This window comes from Aptenodytes forsteri, unplaced genomic scaffold, assembly GCF_000699145.1.
Source record: "Aptenodytes forsteri isolate BGI_AS27 unplaced genomic scaffold, ASM69914v1 Scaffold352, whole genome shotgun sequence".
Classification (NCBI taxonomy): domain Eukaryota; kingdom Metazoa; phylum Chordata; class Aves; order Sphenisciformes; family Spheniscidae; genus Aptenodytes; species Aptenodytes forsteri.
In genome coordinates this window covers 1211110-1237646 of record NW_008794860.1, presented here as the reverse complement: position 1 = coordinate 1237646, position 26537 = coordinate 1211110, and the positions used below count along the sequence as shown (strand labels likewise).

General features: G+C 36.1%; 1 protein-coding gene across 1 annotated transcript in view; it reads left to right on the top strand.

Annotated features, from left to right (window-relative positions):
* DYNC2H1 (dynein cytoplasmic 2 heavy chain 1) overlaps nt 1-26537 on the top strand; it is a 202261-nt gene that overhangs the window by 29328 nt on the left and 146396 nt on the right. Inside the window, exons 29-53 of the mRNA XM_009274630.1 lie at nt 38-150; nt 240-359; nt 2576-2726; nt 4249-4451; nt 5319-5501; nt 5713-5895; nt 6054-6277; nt 7074-7189; nt 9222-9421; nt 10087-10351; nt 10688-10895; nt 11287-11416; nt 12805-12960; nt 14024-14283; nt 14939-15185; nt 16676-16827; nt 17363-17507; nt 18775-18877; nt 20396-20563; nt 20698-20822; nt 21971-22219; nt 23006-23114; nt 24137-24250; nt 25089-25231; nt 25728-25737. Of these exons, the coding sequence (XP_009272905.1) occupies nt 38-150; nt 240-359; nt 2576-2726; nt 4249-4451; nt 5319-5501; nt 5713-5895; nt 6054-6277; nt 7074-7189; nt 9222-9421; nt 10087-10351; nt 10688-10895; nt 11287-11416; nt 12805-12960; nt 14024-14283; nt 14939-15185; nt 16676-16827; nt 17363-17507; nt 18775-18877; nt 20396-20563; nt 20698-20822; nt 21971-22219; nt 23006-23114; nt 24137-24250; nt 25089-25231; nt 25728-25737 (4077 nt within the window). The remainder of the gene's footprint in view (nt 1-37; nt 151-239; nt 360-2575; nt 2727-4248; nt 4452-5318; nt 5502-5712; nt 5896-6053; nt 6278-7073; nt 7190-9221; nt 9422-10086; nt 10352-10687; nt 10896-11286; nt 11417-12804; nt 12961-14023; nt 14284-14938; nt 15186-16675; nt 16828-17362; nt 17508-18774; nt 18878-20395; nt 20564-20697; nt 20823-21970; nt 22220-23005; nt 23115-24136; nt 24251-25088; nt 25232-25727; nt 25738-26537) is intronic.

Sequence of the window (26537 nt, the reverse complement as noted above, 5' to 3'; positions counted from 1 at the left end):
ACAATATATGATGTCATTGCTGTTTTCTGATTACTAGGCATTAATAGTGTGAGCTTTGATGAAGAATTTAAATACATAGTTGCCATGAAGTCTGTAGAAGGAGAAACTGTGTCACTTAGAAATAAAGTTCTTCTGTCAAATGATGTGGAGGTAAGAAAATCACATCCAAGTATAGTTCAAGCATCTTTGAGAAATTATTTTGTAATGTAACTTTTGAGGTTTTTTCATCTCTTTGTCAGGTGTGGCTAAACAGTTTGGCTTTGGAGATGAAGGAGACCCTGAAAAAAATGTTAATTGACTGTGTTGATGCTGGAAAAAAATCACAAGGTTCAATTGATCCATCGCTCTTTCCTTCGCAGGTAGTACTTGATCCAGTAATGCGACTGTGTAGTCTTAGATTTACCAAATAAGTTATTTTTTGAAGTCTCGTAAAGAAGTATACATATGGATTTGGAAGAAATTAACCTCAAACAATGCCATTTTATTCATTATAGTATAGAGAAATTCTTAAAAATATGTGTTCTTATAATTCTTTTGTAAACAGTTGAAATACTCAAGTCTTTCACATGGCACCTGATCTAACATCTGTCTATTTATTAAATTTGATGTAAATCTTGATCTTGGTTGGTAGTGAATGTTATATTCAGGGCTGCTAAGACTTAGTAACATAAAAAAGCCCTTTTTCAATCTGATTAAAATATAGTTTCTAAAGCTTAGCTGTATAAGCAGAAATAGTCATGAACATTAAATACTTCTATGCAATTTTGACCAGTAGCACAGAGAATCACACAGAATCACAGAATAGTTGTGGTGGAAAGGGACCTCTAGAGATCTGGTCCACCCCGCCTGCTCCAGCACGGCCACCTACAGCCAGTTCGCCCAGGACCATGTCCAGACAGCTTTTGAATGTCTCCAGGAATGGAGACTTCACCACCTCTCTGGGCAACCTGTTCCAGTGCTCAGTCACTCTCACAGTAAAAAAGTGTTCCTAATGTTCAGACAGAACCTCCTGTGTTTCAGTTTGTGCCCACTGGCTCTTGTCCAGCCACTGGGCACCTCTGAAAAGAGCCTGGCTCCGTCTTCTTTGCATGCTCCCTTCAGGTATTTATATTCATTGATAAGATCCCCCCCTGAGCCTTCTCTTCGCCACGCTGAACAGCCCCAGCTCTCTCAGGCTTTCTTCATACGAGAGATGCTTCAGTCCCTTAATCATCTTTGTGGCCTTTCACTGGACTGTGTCCGGTAAACCACCTGTCCTTATTGGCTCCTCTATCACTTGGAAGAGGAAGTTGTCATCAACGAACTCCATGAACCTCCTGGATTGCTTATGTCCTGCTGTGTTGCCCCTCCAGCAGGTATTGGGGTGGTGGAAGTCCCCTATGAGGACCAGGGCCTGTGAATGTGAGGCTGCTCCTATCTGTAGAGGGCCTGATCCACTTGTTCTTCCTAGTCAGGTGGCCTGTAGCAGACACCCACTATAACATCGCCTTGACCTGTTCTCTCTTTAATCTTAACCCATAAGCTCTCAGCTGGCTCCTTATCCATCTCCAGGCAGAGCTCCGTGCACTCCAGCTGCTCTGTCACATAAAAGGCAGCTCCCCCTCCTCGTCTTCCCTTCCTGTCCTTCCTAATAAGCCTGTATCCTTCCATTGCAACACTCCAGCCATGAGAGCCGCCCCACCACATCTCCATGATCCCAGCAAGATCATAGCCCTGCAACTGCACACAGATTTGTAATTCATTATGTTTATTCCCCATACTGCATGCATTAGTGTACAGGCACTTTAGAGAGGCACCCCAGCATGTTGAGTTTCTGGAGAGGTTTTGGGGGATGATTTCTCCATAATGGTGCCTTGTAGGCACTTCCTTGCTGACATGCAAGTGCTGGACGTGACCCTGCTTAAGCCCCATTTTGTTGATTTTTGTGATCTCTTCCTGTCACATCACCCCATGCCCTTTGCTCAGTGATCCTGTCTCTCGCTCCTTCAAAGGCTTGCTGGTTACTCTCTTCCTCCCCCGGAATGTAGTTAATGTTACAAATCTTCAGATTGGCATAATTGATGGAATTTTTTGTTACAGATCTTTCCAGTTCCAAGTTTGACTGAACCTTCATAGCTCAGACAGGGCTTTTCCAGTGAACTTAAAGTAATTAGAACATAAGTGGAGTATTTGAAATCAGAATGCAAAACACTGTGTTAGCAGATCAGTGACACAAAAAGGCAGAGGTGTTCCTGAGCCTGTTGAGTATGGGCTCAGCATGCCTACAATGTGGTAGTTTCCATCTGACACATCATTTAATGGGAAAAGATCTAAAAATTTTGATACCACATGCTGTAGAACAGCTAAGGGACTTGCTGTATTAGATTACATTGCAAGTTTTCGCGACATTTTATTGGATTTTAAGATGGCTGCATTTGTTCTTAAGAGCATAGCAAATGTGTGGCGTTGTTTAAAAATGATACAGTAAAATACTTTAAATATCAGACATAATAAGCAATTATAAATGAATTGAAAAACTTTTTTTCTTTATGTCTCCTGTATTTATAAAATGTAATCTGAACTTTCTCTTCCAAAGATTCTTTCCTTGGCAGAACAAATTCAGTTCACTGAAGATGTTGAAAGTGCTATCAAAGACCATAATCTGCAACAATTAGAATTAGAACTTACGGCTAAACTGGAACATTATACTAGCATTGATACTAGTATAGAAGATACTGGGAGTACAGGTATAAAAATGATCATTAATATATAATTCTTTATAATGACTATGTAGTTGTACAGTATTTAACATTCTGTTTATTTAAACAGAAAAATATGTAAAGCTGTCTTGATTTGAGTTCATAAAGTTAGCCACCTATTACCACCAAGATTAGTGTATTTAATATTTCAGGGTGAACAGTGGATTTTTATTTAGATTAAAAATGATCTTGCAGCATTTATATATTTGCAAACCTCTTTAATGAATTTTTTAATAACTTTTTATAATTTTTGTTTTATATATTTACTGATAATTTGTCCTCACCTACTGAACTGTACTCTAGTGTTATATTTCATTGGAACTGGCCAAACAGCAGTTGAGGTACATTATGTCATGCCAATATGTTCTGTATAACTGTGTAGGTGATTCTCTTTTTCTTACTTAGATGTATACATCTGCATCTGAACTAATAATTCTTGAGTACCTCTGTAGCAAAACCACTAAACTAGTTATTCTCAAGACATGATTGTTCTGAATCTTATATAGTCCAAATGGATTAGAATAATTATGCCTTTGAGTGTTTATTCCTCTCTTCTGACCGGGGGGGCTTTGAATGACTACCTCAGATGTAAAATTCTAGAGTGTAGGTTAGGTGAGATGGCTCTTACCATATACATATAAAAAGACTCAATTTGACATGTAATTGACAATCTTCCACCACATTTGTGTAGCTGCTTACTGTATTAAATTCTAGTTTAGAATTTATGAACTGTTAACATCTGATATATTAATTAGGAATAGGATTCATATCACCTACCTTTAGCAGTCTGTAAGTGTGGTTTTTTATCTAAGCTCCCTTTCTGTGCTCTTTCTATAGCCATTGGAGAAATGTCATCAGTTATAGAAGAGTGTTCATTCCATCTATTGTATAATACATTTACAGTAACCTTTTAGTTTGGATAATAGGTGTGATTTTGAAGTGAGTTGCCTGATTATCCCCACTTACTTTCGTTTAATTCCCATCATGGAATGGTATAGGAGCACACAAACTGGATTTCTTTCAAATGAAACTAAATTAAAAAATATGTTCTCAGAGTACACTTAATGCACCCAATCTGCTAATGAACATTTATTCCACATCACCCTAATTAGTCCGAGTAGAATCTCCAGAGTGTGTGTAGTATGGTTTTCAGATCCTCAGCAGATCAATTAACAGATTGTGCCACGCTGATTACTAGGGTGGACATAGCTGTAGACACTCCTGGAATAAATTGCTTTCCAAAAAAAGCCTCTGTCTCTTATTGAGTGTAGAGGCAAACAAAATCAATTCTAAATGACTGAAGTTACATGATGATTCACATTCTCTGTCAGGATCTCATTTTATGCTGCTTGCTTTAGATAATAAATAATATTTCTATATATAATTGAAATGAGATCTGAATAAAATCTGCTGATAATAGAAAGCAGCACAATGAACTGAGAATGGGTAACGTGTATATTCCCTACTACACTGTTGTGATTTTTTTTTTTTTTTTGGTGGTTATTTGCAGAATCAGGAATCCTTGAGCTCAAGCTTAAAGCTCTGATTCTTGATATCATTCATAACATTGATGTGGTGAAGCAGCTGAATCAAGCTCAGGTTCACAACGTTGAAGACTGGGTTTGGAAGAAGCAGCTGAGATTTTATATGAAAGACCAAAAATGTTATGTTCAGATGGTAGATGCTGAACTCCAATATACTTACGAATATCAGGTGTGGTATTTTTAATTTTTACCTGGTGGCTTTTATATATGTGTCAAACACTTTCTCATTTCACACATGCTGCTGGTTGCCTCCCAACTGTTGCCATTTTTTTTCAACTTTGTTGTGTCCTTAGCATGCTGTTTCATAGAAAATACTAAAAGATAGGGTAATCATTTTCATTCGTGATATTGATGAGGTAAATGTAAGTTGTATGGAAAGCAGCTACAGTATCATATAAATATTTTCTAATATGCTTGCTACTTTTATATATCAGAGTGCAGTTTCATCTGTGTTGACCCCTTTTCTGTAATTCTAAAAAAAATTTTCACAATGCTTTTACATTTGATATAAAATCAGGAAAACTTCATAGCTGTAAACAAATTCATACACTTAATGAGACAGTAATCTTGACCATTGTGTTATGTTTTCAAATTAATGACTTATGAATGAAAGTAATGAAATTACATCGTCAGTAATTCGGGGAGACTTTATTGCTATCAGTACTTAAAGGGGGCTTATAAAAAAGATGGCGGCAAACATTTTAGCAGGGCCTGTTGTGACAGGACAAGGGGGAATGGCTTTAAACTAAAGGGGGGTAGATTTAGACTAGATAGAAGGAAGACATTTTTGACGCTGAGGGTGGTGAAACACTGGCACAGGTTGCCCAGAGAGGTGGTGGATGCCCCATCCCTGGAAACATTCCAGGTCAGGTTGGAGGGGGCTCTGAGCAACCTGATCTAGTTGAAGATGTCCCTGCCCATTGCAGGGGGGTTGGACTAGGTGACCTTTAGAGGTCCCTTCCAACCCAAACTATTCTATGATTCTATGATTCCAATTTCTGTCTACCAATCAATATAATTTGTTTTGTTTCTGCAGGGTAATTCCCCTAAACTTGTTTACACACCTTTGACAGATAAGTGTTACCTAACTCTTACTCAGGCTATGAAGATGGGCCTTGGAGGAAATCCCTATGGTCCAGCTGGAACTGGAAAGACAGAATCAGTGAAGGCCTTGGGTGGACTTCTTGGAAGACAAGTATTAGTCTTTAATTGTGATGAGGTGAATATAGTTCTGTACAATTTAGGAAATGGATATCTATGCCCATACTTCATAACGCAATATTATATTCTAGAAATACTTTTGATAATCTGTCAGTTTCCGTTAGAAATTTGTGGGTATTTCCAATGACGTATTTTTTAGTAGATGGGAAGACAGTCTTTCATTACTTTCTTGTTATTTGAATTTTGATAGTATTCTTTTTAATTTTAAGGGTATTGATGTGAAGTCGATGGGGCGCATATTTGTGGGCTTAGTGAAGTGTGGTGCCTGGGGCTGTTTTGATGAATTCAATAGACTTGAGGAAGCTGTATTGTCTGCAGTATCCATGCAGATTCAGACAATTCAACATGCATTGAAGAGACATAGTCCTGTATGTGAGATGCTTGGCAAAAAGGTACAGCAAAACTTTCTTTCTTTCTGCTTATAAAAATAGTCTATAAACAATTGGGTCAAACTTAAAAACTGACTACTGTAACTAAACATAGTCCACCCAATATTTCTCAATACTGTTTTATATGACAATATGTTATTACAATGCACTTCTAATGCTAGGTTGAAATGGATCATAATTCTGGAATTTTTATCACTCTGAATCCTGCTGGAAAAGGTTATGGAGGAAGACAAAAACTGCCTGATAACCTCAAACAACTTTTTAGGCCAGTTGCTATGACTCATCCAGACAACGAACTCATTGCAGAAGTGATTTTGTATTCAGAAGGCTTTAAGGATGCTAAAATACTCGGTAGAAAATTAGTGGCTATTTTTAATCTAGCAAGGTAAGGTGTGGGGTTTTTTTCCTTAGTCATGTAACCTTTGTAATTCTCTTCCCTCCTGCTTTTATTTTAGCGTTGATCCTTGTTATCTCACTGCCGTCTTGTTTCTTCTCCATCTAGTCTATGCCAAAGCATGACTTTAGGGATACAATCTACACATGCTTTCTGTTAATTTTCTGTAATATTTTATGACTTGGATATTGCAGAAAGCTATGTATCAGAAACAAAACTAGACATAAAACCACAGGTTTGGAGTCATCTAAAGTTTTACTTTCAATACAGCTCTTAAATCTGAATGGTATACCATGCATCTCTGTAGATACTAATTTAACTTATAAAGTAAGAACATTGCAATATATTGGGAGGTTCACGTATGAAAATAACTGGAATGCAGTTATAATCTCAAGGTGGCGAAGTACTGCTCCTCTATTACACACACTAAATATGAATGTGAGGATATGAATGCTCACAAGCATTGTGTTGAATTTAGACTCTTGAAGTTGTTGAAATGCAAGTGACTATTTGGTTATAAGTATGCATATTAGAGAGAACAAATTTCAGAGGTTTTAATTAATGCTGTTAGGGACAATAATAAATACATTAGCTGTGGAATATACTCCCTCTGAAAATTCCAGTGTGTCATTGCTTATATCTCTGAAATGCATTACAGACAGTGTTACAAATACTCACCAGTTTCTCTTTTGCCCAAAACCATATTATGAGCATATTCATTTGCCAAACAAAAATTTCAGGCGCTATCACCTAAATCTTATTAAAATATTGCTGTTTTTAAATTTAGGGAGCTTCTGACACCACAGCAGCACTATGATTGGGGTTTACGAGCATTGAAGACTGTTTTGAGAGGCTGTGGCAGTCTTCTTCATCAGCTGAAGAAAAGTGAAGCAAGGCAAGAAAGTAAGGTTGACCATGCCAAACTTTTGATTATTCAGGATGTTGTACAGCTATCATTCACTACAGCTTTCTTGTTCACTGGAGTTTTGAGAAGCCATGGCTTGGATCTGGAGGCAATCTAGAAAAGAAAAAAATATCTGTGAAAGTCCTCCTTCATTAGGACATCACAAAAGACTCTTGTCATATTCTAGATTGAGCTTTTATATGATAAGAATATAGATATAGGACCTTATTCTGGGATGATTTTGAGTGATTCTCAAAGACTTTTGTTTTCACTTGGTTTAGGTCAGGAAAGTTGATCCTCTGATGCTGTCATTATTCATCAGTCATTGGACCATTTTTATTCTCTTTGAGGATTGCTAAAATTGTCATATGGCATTAGATTCAGATTGGTAGACAGAGACAAATACAAGGACAGGTAGAAATGATAGAAATGTATTGACTAGACTGGGTCACTGTATTATTTTTTTAAGCTTTTTTAAATGATTGTTTGTTGTTGTTTGGATATTAAATGAGTAGGAATTAAGAGTGTGGGATGGATAAGCATTTCACATCTTTAGGACACAACTACTGCTTCTTGTTTGCTTAAACAGCATATGTCTGTCCAGACTATACTGAAAGTTTTTAGAGACAGCCTTGGTTTACAAATCTTGGCATAACAAATGGTCTGACAACTTTAAAGAATTTGTAATTGACTTTAGTTTGGATCTGCCAAAGAAGGATTACCAGCAATGTGTTTTAGGGCACATTCCTATCACTGTTCCTTGCTATGACACTTTAGCTTCATGTTTAAATATGTGAAATTTGTTTGGTCTGGTTTAAATTACAATTTTCAATAACCCTGTGAAAGGCAAGATGGATGGATTTAGCTTATGATTTGGACGCAGAAATTTTTCTTTGTGTTTTTTTTTGTTTGTTTGTTTTTTATCTCTTAGCTTGAGAAGCTTAAGATATTGCTAACAAATGCGTTTTCCTGTTTCTTTATGTTTGCTTGTATTGTTGAGTCAAAATCCTTTGGCATGTCAAAATGTTGGCCATGTTCTTAAATGTTGCTTAAATTTTGTATTACATCCTTTAGTAAAGCAGTTCAACCTTTCTAAATCAAGTTCCTTAATGCCAACATTTTCCCTCTTAACCATTTATTGTGCTATAGAAAATTTGCCTGTAGAAGCATTTGCATTTAAGGCATTGTTCAGGATGAAAAACCGTGAACTTTTTGCAAATTCTAGAAGGGTATGCTAATCGTTAACCTCTGGAACATTTGGGAAAAAGCCGCAGGAAAAAGGGAAGTTAGGGAACGGACACTTTCTGTCCCTTGTGTTGAATTTGGGCTATAGTGCATTCTGGTTTGGGGCAATCACGCATTCAGAAGGAGGGCAGAAACACAGGATGATTTTCACTTGTGTTTCCTAGTCCTGCCCTCTGCAAATGTACATGTTTTACATGAGAAAGCAATTTGATTAAAAAAGCAAAAAAACAGAGATCAGAGCCCTGTGCCTTTCCCATCATGAGTATTTTTCAGGCAGAGTAAAGCTTTCTTGTGGCTGTTTTTGTTCTGGTCCCAAAACACATTTCCATGGTATTTCAGATTGAAGAGGAGTTGTGGAGAGCGTTCATTTCTGGAATATCATAGTTAATTAGGACGCACTTGAGAGGTGTGACTTCAAACTGCCTCTGGCAGAGTAAGGTCTAGAATCCAGGTCCTTAATTTCTTTCATGAGGGCTTTAACGAGTAAGCTATCATGCACTGCCAATCTTAGTTCCACTTTAATCATAAGGCTATTATGTACTATCTGGGCAGCATCATAACCATCTCATACCTGTATAGAATGCATTTGTAAGCATATATGATACTTATAGTAAGGCACTCATCTAACTTCCAAGTACAGTGGTAGATGAACTGGAATGTGGTCTGCACTGTGATTCCACCTTCAACGTCTTAGCAGTATGGGCTCAAGTGCTGATATAGCACTTGAGGAAAGAAAAAACCAACAAAGAGCTTAAACTGATTTGGCTTCTTTGCTTTTATTTCCAGTTAATGAAAGTCACATGGTGGTTCAAGCTCTGCGGCTTAATACCATGTCAAAGCTTACATTTGCAGACTGTGCACGATTTGATGCGCTGGTTAAAGATGTATTTCCTGGTATTGACTTTAAAGATGTGGAGTATGCTGAGTTAACTACAGCTTTACAAAAAGTCTTTGAAGAAGCAAACTTGGAAATTATAAGCACCCAGGTAAACATCAACTACAGCAACAAAACAATATGAGTTATTCCTAATTAGAACTTATTAATATTACATTCATTTGACACATTTTTATTTACTTTTGAAAGAAATCTTGTATTAAAAAGTGAGAATTAACTAATAGTTAGATTCTAATTACATGTATATAAAAAATAGATGTCTGTGTTTGAAGCATGGTAGATCAGTTGTAATTGAAAGAAAAATAGTGCAAGGAAAATTAAGATGTGAACATGTGACACACAGTTTTGTTCAAGCCACGTACAAACTCCAATGAACATTCTGGACAGTGAAAGAATTAAATATGTGAACATTTGGTTTTATCAAGCAGTTCCGTGTCTCATTTATATTTGTTTATTGTAGGGCTGCATGCAGTTTTGTGACTAAAGGTTCATTAATTTCTCAGTAAAAATATGCCCAAAGAGGGCTGATATTTTCATATTAGTAATTTAGTGAAATGCTTCTAACATGCAGAATAAGTTTCTTGATATTCTTTAGTATCGTAATTTTAATTACTTCTGCAAATACCTATTGTTTCAAAAAGTAAAATTTTAGAAATAAAGTGACTGCATCCAAAGTAAATTGGAAAAACATTAAAAAAGAACATGATTAATTTAGCTTTACGACTTCACATAGCCATTATCTCTTTTATTATCTAGATTAAGAAGGCTTTGGAATTATATGAACAACTACGTCAAAGAATGGGCGTAGTTATTGTAGGTCCAAGTGGTGCAGGTAAATCAACACTCTGGCGGATGTTAAAGACAGCACTTGGTAAAACTGGCAAAGTAGTGAAACAGTATACTATGAATCCCAAAGCTATGCCTCGACATCAGTTGCTAGGCCATATTGACATGGATACCAGAGAATGGTCTGATGGTGTGCTTACAAATAGTGCTCGACAAGTGGTACGAGAACCCCGAGGTATGTTTGTGAGGGGGTTAAACATCATTATGCTTAAATTACTGAAATTGTTTATTTTCAGTCACATTTTTATATTATGTTATTATTTGTGCGTAGCATAAGGTAAAAACTTTTTGTGACAATCATAGTCAAGAACACTGATATGTACTTTCCAAATTGTGTGATAAGAAAGCAAAAATAGACATCAGAAGATAAAACATATAAGGAATATCTTTAAAGAGTTTATATTTAAGTTATAATGAAAGAAGAGTCATAAATAGTGTTAAAATAGCAAGGGATGATATTCTTTAAATGTTTTTCTTGGGTTTGATTTTTTTTTTTTGTGTCTGGAAATAGATATTACTTCATGGATAATTTGTGATGGTGATATTGATCCTGAATGGATTGAATCTTTGAATTCCGTTTTGGATGACAACAGATTGTTGACTATGCCCAGTGGGGAAAGAATTCAGTTTGGCTCAAATGTCAACTTTATATTTGAAACTCATGACCTTAGCTGTGCCTCTCCTGCTACAATATCTCGAATGGGAATGATCTTTCTGAGGTAAGTCACAGGAGTATTACATCCTTTTAAAGTAAGCAAATATACCTACTTTTCTGTTCTTGAAAGATAGTTGAAAGGGGATGGAGCAATTTAATTACTTGCTTACACTTATGAAGCAAATCACTGGGGGAGTTTGCTTTAGGTTGCATGTCCCTTCTACGCTGTCCTGTTATAAGCTTTTGGTTAACATATCTCAGACTTTTTGGAAGAGACATCGTGGATTCTTTGTTTGTGTGTGACCCTTAGAAAGCCCAAATATTGGTCAGAAATTCTTGTTTAAGTCTTTCCCTGAACTTTTCCTAGAATTTTTTTGTTCCCTTTGAACCAGTCTATGTGAAGATGTGGATGCCTTGTATTTGTTTGAATCTTGTTTTGTTTTGCTTTGAGTTAGTGATGAAGATACAGATCTTAATTCTCTGATAAAGTCTTGGCTAAGAAGTCAGCCGGAAGAATGCAGATACAACCTTGAAAACTGGATTGGGAACTATTTTGAAAAGGCTTTAAACTGGGTTGTGAAGAAGGTTAGTAACTGAATACTTAATCAATTTTCAGCTTCTGCTAAGATGATCCATTTATATGAATGATCTCTTCAGTGTTAAACTAGATTAGTTTTTAAATTTTAAGTAAAAAACCATCTCAGTGCTTTTTTGATTGATGTTTTCTTCATAAGATTAATACTGGAACCGTTCTACTCAGTTTCCAAAAACTAATCGCTGTATTTAAAGTTTTGAAACATTTAATATAATTTTAACTAGTTAAAGCCATGTATTTCTGTGAAACTTAATATCTGTCTTTAATTTTCCATACTGGACATTTCTTTATATGTTTTCAGAGACCTAAAAGATCTGAATGTGTAAACTAAAAAATGAAGAAGTGAAGAAATTGTTTTTCCAGATTTAAGTTATTGACTGTAACAAAAAAAAAGGCTAAAATTTGAAAAGTTGCACAGTGTAGACCAGAGCTTGTAATAGGTTGGGGAGAAATGTAATGCTAGACACCTAAAAAGATTGATAGAAGCATAGCTAAAGAAGTAGTCTGATTGTTCAGAATAGTACTTTTTAACAGCTCCCACTAATCTGTCCTGGATTTAAGTATATAACTTTAGCTCTTTAGGATTCAACTGAAAACCTTAACCGAAAGATGTTTTAATGAGCGAAAGGTAATATGTAATAGCAGTATTCCAAAAGGATAGTCCAAAACCTTGTACATTATCTGGATTCTGTACATACATTCTGGGACGTACATCAAGATAATTGTTCTGCATGTGCTATATTTTCTTAAGTAGTCTGGGTGCTTCCCTGCCTCCCCTTGTTCTGAAGGAGTTGCATTTGCATTGAACAAGTGGCTCATGTTGCACAAAACGTTATTTAGGAGAAATCCCCATTGCCGTGGCCAGTAAGCTAGTATTTAGGAGACCTGAATTACCTCCCCTTGAGGAACACATATGGTCCTGTTGTGGTTTTAATATTATTTCCCCTCTTGCTTCTTTCACCCATGGAGATTTTTAGACTTTTAAAGTATCTTCAGGTGGATACAAAGGAAAAACCATGACACTGATCCTGAGGCTGTAAATCCCCTTTGGTGCTAAAGAGCAAAATACGTAAAGAATCCATTCACGAGAAGGATTTCCAGTATACAGTTATGTTGATTTCTTATAGATTCTCAAAATCCGTAAGGAAAGTTCTGATTGCTTATCCTAAATTACATCAATACATAGTCTGGTATTAAAACTTCTAAATCAGTGCTTAAAAATAATTTCATGTCCAGTGAATTTTCTAGAACAACAGCAGTATTGAGAACTTTCATCATTTGTGGAAGTGTCAAAGAACGATGAGTAATAGTCTGCTAGCAATACATCACATTTATTTTTAGGAATATATTTAAATCTGCTACAACTTGCAATTTACAGAATGACTCTGTGGTAGAAACAAGTTTAGTTGGAACTGTGATGAATGGACTGTCTCATCTTCATGGGTGTACTGATCGTGGACAGTTTATTATTAACTTATTACGGGGTCTTGGTGGCAATCTGAACATGAAATCACGACAAGAATTTGCAAAAGAGGTAATAAACTTTTCCAGCAAGTTTATTAAAAATGTCTCAGTATATGTAGTAGGAATAGTGATTTTCTGTCTTCTAACAATGCAAATTTACAATAATAGAATATCTGTGCTCTAATTAGTTTGCAATCTGTGTTGTCTATAGGGAAATAGCTCAGAAGTAAAGGAATGTTTCATATATCACTGATATGCTGCTAAGTGCACCAGCCCAGATAGCAATCTTGGTGCTGCACCAAAAGATACAGAATGACCTCTATCCGTACTGTTTTATGCAAGGACCCACTATAGCTGACCATGTGTGTGTATATGTATCGTGTATATGTAATACAGATTAATTTTTCTGTTTTTTTTTCTGTTCAGAATGCTTGAAATAATAATGTGGGGGCTTTGTTGCACCTCCACCAGGGAGGTATTCTTACAGCATTATTTTGAGGTTATATATTGTATGTGCTGGGGTATGGTTCTGTCTTTGTGTAGATACTTGAGGGCACAAGGACTAGGGAGTCGTGTTGGAAAACTAGGTGGGTATACTGGTCCATAGTGTCTACAGAAGGCTGTTCCTGGAGATAGTTATCTCCACAATCGCACTCCACAATCGTACTTGGGTTTTATGTTGGAGAAGGAAATAGTTCCTTCCAAAAGAAAGCCTGGAGCTATAACATATATAGAGGGCAGATGGTAAAGGTTTAGGCTCAGCTTCTGGAATTAGCTATTGATGCACGTGAAGGAGTTATCTTGTTCTTATGATTATTATTATGTATATTGCCTAATATGAAAAAAAGTTTATATAAAGCTTTGCTAAATACAGTTTATTTTATGTTCTTTATGTTATGAAAAAGTAATATGTGGAAGAGTAATGTTACTGTTTAGTTAAGGACTTAATTATAAAGCATATGCATGACATGATTGAATTTTCAAAGGCAGCCTTAAAATTATCCAATCAAAGAATTAAATGTTTGGTTTGACAGAAGTATTCTTTGAACATTCTTTAGATTAACTTGAAATTGTAGATCTTGTCGTTAGGAGAATGGATTTAACAGAAGCTTTATTTTTATTTTTTTTTAAAGATCTTCAGTTGGGCACAAGAATCTCCACCAGATCCGAGGAAGCCCCTGGACACATATTATGACACTGACACTGGACAGCTAATGCTGTATCAGCTGAAAAAAACTGAAAGTCTAACAGTTGATGACTTCAGTAACCTCCAAACACTTCCCGTCATCCAAACCCCTGACATGCAGAGAGGTTTAGATTACTTTAGACCCTGGCTAGACTTTAACAATAAGCAGCCATTTCTTCTTGTGGGTCCTGAAGGATGTGGAAAGGGGTAAAAAGTATTTCCTGTTTTAAGCAAAATATACTTCTAGCTATTTGACAAACTTTGTAATATTTTATTATAATGGTTTTATCGTATGACTTTCTGCTAGAATATCACTTGTTTAGGTTACTAATGAAACAAACCTGTAGTGGCAAACAGGTAAATTCTTATGAAGATTTACAGAGAAAGTTCAGGCTGCCACTGTGCATCTAAGGTATCTGAATGAGGCTTTTAGATATGAAACAGGACCTTTGGAAAACCTGTGCTGTCATGGAGCAACAGCTGAAAGGCATATGAAGAATCCGGTCTCATCTCGAGGCACTAGATGCCTGTGTACAGGCAACTGAATTTAGCTCATCCTGTTGCCTATCTTGGGTTCCTAATTTAGATGGGTTGGATCAATACATACAAGGTATTTAGGCTAGGTATAGGTTTTGTGTATCTGTATACTACATTTTTATTGAATTTCTTGAATGGAAAATATTATAATTATAAAGGCAAGAATGTTTAATTCAGCAAACCTCATGCATCACTGATTACATTAATACAGTATGTAGTATATGCATTTTAATTCAAAACCTATACAGTATCTTTGGATACACAGTATTTTAATACATTTATGTATTACTTATGCTTATATGTATGTATACATTTGATTTTTTAGGATGCTGCTTCATTATGCATTTTCTCAACTCCGATCCACTCAGATTGCTACCATTCACTGCAGTGCACAAACTACCTCTCAACATCTTCTACAAAAATTGAGCCAAACTTGCATTGTAATCAGTACAAACACTGGGCGAGTATACAGACCAAAGGACTGCGAAAGGCTTGTTTTGTACTTGAAGGATATCAATCTACCCAAACCTGATAAATGGGGAACAAGCACTCTGGTGGCTTTTCTACAGCAGGTGAAAACTTATTTCTGTTATTTATAAAGAGACTTAAGTATACTGGAAGTAGTTTAGTGTATGTAGTAAATACTTATATTGATTATTTTCAGAGTTAACATCCTGCATCTGTATTGACATCAGTTTTGTTTGTACTTTGATAGAATGTATAGGTGTCAGCCAGAAATAAGATACCATTTTTATTTGGCTTACTTGCATAAGTGCATAAAAACAGTGCTTGCCTCAATGAATTATAACTCAGTAGACATATGAATGACAAGAAAATCAGGAGTAGCCAGCATGGATTCACCAAAGGCAAGCCATGTTTGACCAACTTGATAAACTTCTATGATGAAATGACAGATGAGCGGAGAGCAGTGTATATGGATATTTTGTATGAGATTCAACAAGGCCAAGTGCCAGGTCCTGCACTTCGGCCACAACAACCCCATGCAGTGCTACAGGCCTGGGGAAGAGTGGCTGGAAAGCTGCCCAGCGGAAAAGGACCTGGGTGTGTTGGTCATCCTGGCCTGTATCAGAAATAGTGTGGCCAGTAGGAGTAGGGAAGTGATCGTGCCCCTGTACTCGGCCCTGGTGAGGCCGCACCTCGAATACTGTGTTCAGTTTTGGGCCCCTCACTACAAGAAGGACATTGAGGTGCTGGAGTGTGTCCAGAGAAGGGCAACGAGGCTGGTGAGGGGTCTGGAGAACAAGTCTTCTGAGGAGCGGCTGAGGGAACTGGGGTTGTTTAGCCTGGAGCAAAGGGGGGACCTTATCGTGCTCTACAGCTACCTGAAAGGAGGTTGTAGCGAGGTGGGTGTCGCTCTCTTCTCCCAAGTAACAAGCAATAGGACAAAAGGAAATGGCCTCAAGTTGTGCCAAGGGAGGTTTAGATTGGGTATTTGGAAATATTTCTTCACCGAAAGGGTGGTCAAGCACCAGAACAGGCTGCCCAGGGAAGTGGTTGAGTCCCCATCCCTGGAGGTATTTAAAAGACATGTAGATGTGCCACTTAGGGACATGGTTTAGTGGTGGACTTCGCAGTGTTAGGTTTACGGTTGAACTCTATGATCTTAAAGGTCTTTTCCAACCTAAATGATGCTATGATTGTATGATTCTATTTTATGATATAGTCTACCTGGACTCCACTAAGGCCATTGACGCTGTCTCCCAGAAGATCCTCACAGAAAAGCTGTTGATGTATGGGCTAGATAAGCATAGTGAGGTGGGTTGAAAACTGTCAGAACGGCCAGGCCCAGAGGGTAGTGATCAGTGGCACAAAGTCTAGTTGGAGGCCAGTACATGTTTAACATCTTCATTAATGATCTGGACAATGGGCCAGCGTGTACCCTCAACAAGTTTGCAGCTGACACCAAACTGGGAGGAGTAGTATACCTCTGGCAATTAAGAGAACAGTAATAATGGTGTACTTCTCAATTTTTTTTTTTAAATTTTTTGGTAAGATACTCTGTTGGCTTTCTTTTAATACAATATTTATTTAATTATTAAAGGTCCTTACATATCAAGGATTTTACGATGAAAATCTGGAATGGGTTGGTTTAGAAAACATCCAAATTGTGGCTTCCATGTCTGCTGGAGGAACATTAGGAAGACATAAACTTACCTCCAGATTTACTTCTATTGTTCGTCTCTGTGCAATTGAGTAAGTATGTGGAAATTAGTTTGACTCTAAGAACTCAGACTCAGCCTCTGTTTATAGGACCCTTGCTGAATGTAGTCTTTATGAAGATGTGGCTGTTCTAGTCTTTCATCTTTTTTAACAGTTTAGGATCTTCAGATTTGGTGCTGTTTGGTGCCTCTTGGCACTAGAAACCAGCTAAGGAGCAATCTGTAGCTATCTGTTGATAGTGAAGTGTTTGAAATATGTTTCCTGTTGGATGATTTTGCTTTCAGTAAACTGCTTTCTGCAGCTTTACATTAAGGTGCTGTTTGGTTACAAAATTAGAGAAATTGAAAAGAAGTAAGTTCGTTTGTTTTTAAGTTTCAACACATTTACAGATGTATTTAGAAAATTTCTGAGGGTGGCCTATTGCAATAAAATGATAATTTTACTTAGCTGTTAGATGGAGATGCTATTCATTGGAATTTCTCAGTAATTGTTTATATAACTTTGAATCATTTTAATAAAAAAATTAACAATGATAGTCCATAACAATTACTTTTTTTTTCCTTTGTAGCTATCCAGAAAGAGACCAACTGCAAACTATTTATAGTGCCTACTTGGAACCTGTACTACAGAAAAACCTAAAGAATCACCCTGTTTGGGGTTCTTTACCAAAAATACATCAACTAGCAGGATCTATGGTTCAAGTATATGAACAGGTATGGAAATTTAATTTCTTTTTTCAAGGAGATTTCACAATTTAAAAAAAAAAAAATAATTAGCTTTTGAAATTAACAAGAGAATAAAAAGGTTTATCAGTATTAAAATCTAAGTTTATATCTTTTTCATAATGTTGATATAAATTTTAAAGCTACTTATTTGCAGAGAATCCTAGGTATTAGAGGGAAACTGAGTAAGTGGTAAGTGCTCTTGCTTTCCCACAGATTTATTGTATGATTTTGGCAAGCATCTTAACCCATCTATACTTCAGTTCCTGATTTATAAAAGGTGGATAGTAGTGTTTTCCTACTTACTGGATGAGGATACAGTGTACTTTAAAGATTCTTATGTGCTCAGATGTTATGAATGCTGTTATGAATACAGAAGAGGGATATGAAGGTGGAGTCCCTTATACACATCAAGGACTATCTATTAAAATTTTATACAGTTAAAAATAGGTGCTTAGACACCCAAGTTCTTTTTATCCTCCCACTTAAAATTTTTTGGACCTCTACCTAGCAAAACACTTAAGTACTTGCTTTACTTAATCATGTACATAGCCTTACTGGGGTAGATACTGTGGGGATGTAAGTGCTTACTGTATGTTCCAAGAATGTATGCATGTCCCCATCTAGACAGAACCATGATACAAAACCGATCTTTGTGACTGGAATGCAGGTATAGTCACTGGCTAGCATGCACCAGTTAGCAGGAGTTTCGTATGATATTATCAATGTATTCTAAGAAATCTAAGTTTAAATTTCATCACACAAGGACGAAATAAATGATGAAGGCAGTTATTATTTGAATTAAAGATAGAGTTGTAAATTCAAATATCCTCTTTGGAGGAAGAGTTAGGATTTCTGTAAGTCTTTTGTAGTGACTAAGTGTTACTCATTTAGGTAGGTTTTTTATTACACTTTTATATTTCCTTTGCATTTTATATTTGATATTGCTTTAAAAAATTGTGTTTTGTCTAATAACACTGCACTAACAGTCCTAGGTGACATATGCAGTTGTTGTTTGCATCATGAATGGTGCAGAAGAAAGGTTCTAATTATGAGAAAAATCGTTTGTGCTCAGAAAACAAGATTTTAAATTCATCTCTTCACTTTCAAAAAACCCTAAAGAGTGCATTAATAAAATATCTAAATATATAGTCCTAGTAGAAAACTAATCTATCTGGTATTTTAGAAAAATCTAAAGCTACACTTCCAAGTGCTTTACATTTTAAAACATCACTTGCCCCCCACTTTCTGTTTTTAGGTACGAACGAAATTCACAGTTGATGATCACAGTCATTACCTTTTTACACCATGTATTCTTACTCAGTGGGTTCTTGGTCTATTCAGATATGATTTAGCAGGTGGTAAGTCCCTTATTAGTTTTTCATTTATAAAGCAGTTCTAAAATGGCCTAAATTATTATTTATGTCAGTCTTACTGTTGACTTAACATGCAACCAATTCACTTATGGTACTCTTCCTAAACCGCGAACTGTCTGTAACTCAGCAGAAGGGAAAAAAATGCCTAATAGTTCATTCCGTAACATATAGTAAATAAGTTTAAAACACTCACTGATGTTTTAAAATATGTGTGGGAGCTACTTATAGATTAAGGGAAGTTAGCAGGTTGGGACTGTATGCTCTACTATGGGAACTTGAAGTGTACCCCCTACTCCCCACCATTTTTTTCTGTTTTTTGGAGGGTTTTGGGTTGGGTGGGGTTTTTTTGAGCATATGTCTTGTCTTCTGGACTCCCAGAGGCTTGCCTCTCATGCTTCTCTTTTTATACCTGGTTGTATAAACCTGGGGAGGTTACTGTGGAACTACAACTGATACACATCATCTATGACCTACTTAACAAAAGAAGATTATAACCATCCTTAAACATATAGAAATTTCTAGAAAACTATCTCACCTGTATAAAAGTTTACAGATGTCTATACAAGGATCTAAATATTCTCACAATTTGGGAATGCTTGATAATTACAGTCTAGTCTCAAAGTTCTTCTTTAACTTTGGAAATGTTGAAATTTGGAAAGGTATTCAATTTTGTGTGCTTTTCCAGACAGCATAGGGTTCTTCCTAATATCATTTTTGTCTTTGAAATTGCTATTATGACCAGCTCATGAGCAATTGCTCCTTATTGTGGTTTAGCTCTTACATTAATTAAAGGGTTACGTAGAGGGCTGCTTAAAGAGTATAAAAGTGGTAAGAATGTTACGCTCGTATTCCATTTATTTTATGGGATCATCAGGCGGTATAAATGTAGCTTGAATGAGGTCAGAAAAGCTACACCGACAGTCAAGAATGGGTGATCTCAGCCTGTTAAGGACTCCATTGTTGTATCTGAAGGGAACATATGCATACGCTTTTTCAGTGATGAGCAATATGGCATGTCATTTACTCATTCTACCTTCCTTCTTACTTTTGTGAAGAATATTGAAGCTTCGTATTCTCTAGTGGCATTTTATAATACAGACTGTTTGGGGTATTTATTGTTATTTTAGTATTTATTATTAGCCTTTCTCTTCCCCTTTAGAACAGTCTCCTGGCTTTTTTTATTTTCATTGCCTGGAATTTTGCCTTTTAATTTTTACTTTGTGTGCTACACCTTACTCATTTTTATTAGAATGCCAGCATTAAACTGGAGAACTTGTTTTAATAGAATATGTTTCATTTCATCTTGTAATGATCCATAAAGATATTATTAAAAAGCACTTCATAATGTTTACTTTTTTCTCTTATTTCTTCCTTACTGATGCTCTCCTGCTGGTATGTAATTTCACTTACTCATTTTCAATGTCATATTTTTAAATGGAAAATTTGAGAAATGTAAAATTTATTATAAATATATAAAGTTAAATATATCCTTAAATTTTGTAGGATCATCGATACAAACTGTAGACTATGTATTGGAAATTGTTGTTTACGAAGCACGTCGTTTGTTCCGTGACAAAATTGTTGGCATAAAAGAACTCCATGTATTTGATAATGTTTTGATGAAAGTGTTTCAAGGTGATTGGGGCTCAGATGTTCTGGACAATATGGCAGGTAAACCATTTGAGGCTTACTACACAAACTTGAAATATTTTTTTAGGAACTGCCTAATCAAATCAGTCTGATCAAGTCAGATAGCATATGAGCTGAGCACCTAAACTTTCGAATGTTTCCTTTTATTTTCACAGATATCTTCTATGTAACTTGGGGATCTTGTCAAGAGGCATTCATTACACCAGGACAGGCACTACCACCACATGGGAGGCCACTTGGCAGACTAAACTCAACAGACCTGAAAGATATTATTCAAAAAGTGAGACAAGATTAAAGAATATACACAGCAAGGATTCACAGCAATTATTCTAGATGTTTTTTACAGGAAGTAACATGTGAGCACCAGGTTTAGGGTGGGGTCTGCTGCTTGTTCGAGGAATCATCTTTTGCATTTGGTCAAGTGAGGGAAGGTTCGTGATGCTCTGTGGCAGGCAGTAGGAAGTATCATGTAGCAAGGTTATTTTAACAAAAGGGCATCAGTCACATTTGCTGGTGATTTACAACAGTTCGATGAACAACATTTTGGGAAACATTGATGAGCATATATGTTTGTGTATTGTTTGAGTACCAAACTGTTTTATTAAATGTTTACTTTCTGAATTTGTAATTTTCTAATGTAATTTTTATTTGAAGAAATAGAAATGGTTTGTTTGGAGATTTGGCATGCTTTTAAACAGTAAAGTACAAAAAATGAGCTTGATGAGGAAATGCAAACATGTTAACTCTGCTAGGCTGACTGATTTTCAGGATAAGAGCTTTGAGATCATCTCCCCTTATTAGTAGTGTTTGATGGACTGCTCTTGTAGATAGGAAACTACTCCCTCTCCTTAATTGCCAACTTGTGACCAATAGACTATATGGGAAATTATGAAGTTCAATAACCTCAGTAATCAGAGTTTGGGTTTTTTTCCGACTACACAATTACATTGGGCTTCAAAGATGAGGCTTTATTAAGTATAAAAAGGCCAGAATTTAATCTTAGGGTCTGTTATTATATGTGTTTCACTAGGAAATTCCATAATCTGCAATTATGCAGCAATTAGCTGCCTAAAACACTCTTCTAAGTTATGCCAATATTAATTACTCTCTCTTGTGAGAGACAGCTCAGACTTTGTTCTGGTCCAGTATTTAATTTCAATTAATTCAGTGGTAGATTTCTATTTCAATATATCAAAGACTAATAGGTTATCCTGGTGCTGGGGGTAACATGATCTGTTCATTACTGGTAAAGGGTATGAGAGGTATCTAAATTCTGTCACATAAATAATTTATTTGTAATGAATCCCAATGTGGTCTCTTAAGCTTTCAAGCCCTTCTTTTCTAAAATTTTAAATGTTGGATGCTTTTATATCTTACTGCTTTTATTTATTATTAGTGAACGCATTTCTTTTTTTTCTTTTTTAATAGGGTATTATTCATTATGGGCGAGACAAAAAAGAGTTAGAGATTTTACTGTTCCAAGAAGTCCTCAGTTATATGTCTAAAGTGGACAGAGTGCTAAGTTTTCCTGGAGGATCACTTCTTTTGGCAGGACGGAGTGGTGTAGGTCGTCGAACAGTTACCTCTTTAGTTAGTCATATGCATGGAGCTGTTCTGATTACTCCCAAAATTTCCAGAGGCTATGAGCTGAAGCAGTTCAAAAATGATCTTAAATATGTAAGTCACTCAGTGTCTTCCATTTTGTAGTGTTGTAGGTGTGTATTAAAAAAAAAACCACAGGAATTTTGAAGGACACAAAAGTGTTGTGTGAAGAGATATTTTAAGAAAAGCAAAATGTCAACAGTCTAAATGAAACAAGTAGCGTTTTAGAAGTTCTCAGTGTTTAGATGTGCATACTGTTCTTTATAGTAATCACCTGAAACTCTACTTTTTTGAATACCAGAGCTGTTTTTATGAGTGTTGTGGACTTCATAAATTCTAAGTTTGTGTGAATTTTGGAAAGGTTTTTTCATGTATATATTTTCATATTTGTATATATTTTCATATTCTGTCTCTACTGTGGCCTGCCAGTTAATAGGATAGTAGCTGAATCAAGTAAAATTTTAGTGATTGATGAAAGTGTACATATTCTTTAAAAACAAATGCAAACCTTGAATCAGGAGTTTCCCAGTACCTTCAGCAATGCTGAAGAAAATTCTAGAGCTAAGCCCACACAAAAGAGAGATACAACTCTAAATTGAATCACATCTGGAACATAAATATACTCTTTGAAAGAGTCTGTTTTAATTATTTCATTACCAAGCTGTACATCCAGGTAGAATGTTCTTTATATTTGGTATCTCATATAACTGAATCACTTAGTAATCTTTTGTGAAAATATAACAGTTTAGATGCTGTGGAGAAAATACGTATGTAATATATAATCAAGGAAAGATTATAATTCTCTTATGAACAATACGTATATTCCATATACTGAGATTTAAATGTCTTCCCTGCTTCTAGGTGATGGAGCTTGCGGGCATTGAAGCACAGCAGGTGGTATTGCTGCTCGAAGACTATCAGTTTGTTCATTCCACGTTCCTTGAGATGATCAACAGTTTACTGTCTTCAGGTGAGACAAGACCAAAAAGATTATGGTACTACTTTTACCACACAGAGTTAGCTCAATGAGGCAGAATTAGATGACGTTTTCTAACTTCATGTCCATACCAGAAGTGTTAGTTAGCTTTCTACACTGTTTTGGCTAGAGTGCTTGTACATGAGAAACTGACTTGAAGTTCACCTAGCTATCTTTTAACCTACCTTACAGTATGGGTTCTTTCAATTCCTCAAAGTTGCAAGTTAAGTAACTCATTTCAAAGGAGTTCTTTATAATAGTGTAACAACAAAATAATTATGTATTCTACTCTACAGCTTCCCTTTTCTAATAAAATTCAAAATTGAGAGGTGTCCCAATGTTTTACTAGATTGTATAGACTGAGTACTTTACCTAAATGAACACCAGCAAAGCCCGCTTTTCTGAAGGTAATGAGATGATAAATAATAATAACAAATAACAAAAGTGACTTTATTTTGTTATCTAGCTTTGTTCCTCAATCAGAGAGATCATTGAAGGACTGAGCCTAACTTACTAAATGTTTTTTGGAACTACAGTAGTTTAAGAGCTGATTGATAAGAGCACCGGGTTTTCCTGTCTCTCAGGTGCAAATCCAAGTCTCCTTACAGTATCAGATTCTCATCATCCAGTGTTAAACCTCTATGTCTGAGGACCTAGATAACTAGTCTCTTTCATTTTTCTGTTTTCTGGTGTATAACAAAGTCTGGTATGATTTGGTTTCTGTGCAGTATTGGATCACTGTCTTTGGGTAGATTTGAAGGAGTTTTTGAAGTATATTTCAGTAATATAAACAAAGTAGGCTGTTTAAATTAAATGGAATCACTATAATTTGGTTTGTTGTTTTCATGATATCATGAAAAGAATGATGAAGTACATGGAATGATACTCATGAAAGCATGGAGGTGAATACTGCCATACTCAAATTCTCTATACGGAGAATTCAAGGGAATCCTTCAAAGGAATTGGAAGACTTATAGTGTATTTGATCTGACATTTTAAATTCATTCTTCAAATAGGAGAAGTTCCTGGGCTATATAAAATAGAAGAATTAGAACCACTGCTATCTCCTCTGAAGGATCAAGCTTCACAAGATGGATTTACAGGACCGATTTTCAACTATTTCACATACCGTATGTGAACAGAATTATAAGTTATAATTTATTACAAGGTTACAAAAGTGGTGTAATAATGGATAAATAATTTCTAACATGGTCCTTGTTTTGTGTGCTTTTTTAACTTTCAGTTAGTTATTAAAAACCAGGCAGGAATAATGATGACATTGTGATATTTGAGGGCACAGAACCCTCAGCTTAAAATTCATTCTTCTATCTGAAATTTTGTATCCATGAATGTTCTACAAAGCTGTTATGAAATCTGCTGTTGAAAGTAGTTACAAGGAAGAAAGCTTTTGTCCCCATCATTTTCTGGTTTGTTTAGCTTATATATCTAGTAACAGAGTTTTCTTCTATTTGTCAATTATACCTGTGAATCATTTTGGATTCTGAATAGTCATAAGCAAGTTTACAGATAGGTTTCTTAATTATTTGTGTTTCTTCCTTAGACCAACAAGAAGATTAAATAGTTTACAAATAAATAGAAGAATGTGACTGAAAGAATACAGATATTGGCAGTCATACTCAAGGACCCTGGAAGCGCTTCTAATTGGTTCTATTGGTCTATATTGATTGGAATGAACTAGTGGTAACCATTTAAATACTGTCACCTCTTCTAAATTAAAAAAATACACTGTAATATACATAATGAGAATCCATGATATTAAATTTATTTTTTAAGTTCTGTTTATAAACATTCCTGCCCTAGTGTGATGTGGTGTAATAGTATCTTTTTTCAGAAATTACATTGTGATAAGTATTTGAAGGACAGTGAATTAATTACATTTGCAATAAATCTACCATCATGTAGTCAGATAGTTATCTACTAAATATTTAATATGTTGCATTTTCTTAGGGATCCAACAAAATCTGCATGTTGTCTTGATCATGGATTCTACCAATTTAAATTTCACAATAAACTGTGAAAGTAATCCAGCACTGTACAAGAAATGTCAGGTTTTGTGGATGGAAACCTGGTCAGAAAGCAGTATGAAAAAGGTAAATTGCATTAATTGAAAACTGTGACTTGTTTAAACGAGTATCTCCAAAAATAACTAAGCTTTGGTGAATAAGATCAAAATATTTAAAGTTGTGAAGGAATAATTTTCACTGTGCTTATTTAATCCATTTGTGCAGTCCTACAAAGACAGAAGATTCTGCAGAATGGTTAAGTAATATTAGCATTGTTATTTTACCAGTGACATGTTTTGTTCTCTCTATGGGCTGACTTGAACAAAATGCTGATTACTATGACTGATCAAACGCAACATTTAAGAACAAAATACAACTAGGCTGCAAACAAAATGTTAGTGTCAGCTATGCTGATGATATCTGCTGTTACTGGTATGCATGAAAGCTAGTGTAAAAATAAGTTTGCTATGTGTTCTAAGATTGCACTGTAAGCCTTATGTTATTCTTGAATCTTTCTTAAGTGTTTTGCTTGATGGAACGGAGTCAGTGTGTTCTTTTTAGGATCAAATTCTGTTTATTTCAGGATATTCACAGTATAAGTTTGAGGAAGATATATATTACTTCTATATGTTAAGAGATTGCCAAGTCCAGTACCCTGACAGGGGCAAGGCTACCACAGCTTCACGGCCCCAACTTGAACCAGTGGTGAAGCTGAGCATGTAGTCCCAGTAGGCACACACACAAACACACATATACAGCGCATATATACATGTGATTGGCCACACAGAACAACACAAACAGCACCATTGGCATCATCCTGTTCCCCTCTCTGAGTGATCACAATGAAGGTCCATTAGTGGGAAATATATACTTACGCAGAATGTGGATCCCCCTACTAGCTGGGCATAGACACACAACCCCTCCAGTAGTTGCCTCTGGATCTCCCGGTCTCCCCAGTTGCTGGCATCTGGATGTACAAGCCCCTGAGGCTGCAGCCCCACTCCAGCTGCTGGTACAGGATGCCTCACTGGGCATGCATACACACACACACACACACACACACACACACACACAGAGTGGATCCTTCCAGTAACTGGGCTTAGACATCCAGTCCATCCAGTAGCTGGCCTTGGATCTAGGATCTCCCCATTGCGTCCTGCACAGGCAGATATGCATACATGTACACACACACAGACACATGCAGCCGGGTCTTATTTGACTCCCAGGCTCCACAGTCTCTCAGGCAGTTGGCCTAGACCTTCTAGTCCCTCTGGCAGACAACTCCTGTGGGTGCCTCACCAACCCATAGTTGTGCAATCTGAAATGCTCTTCCACTGCATCCTGTAATGTGTCCCAGGCCTCCTATGCAGTAACACCCTCAGTCTAGTCTGTA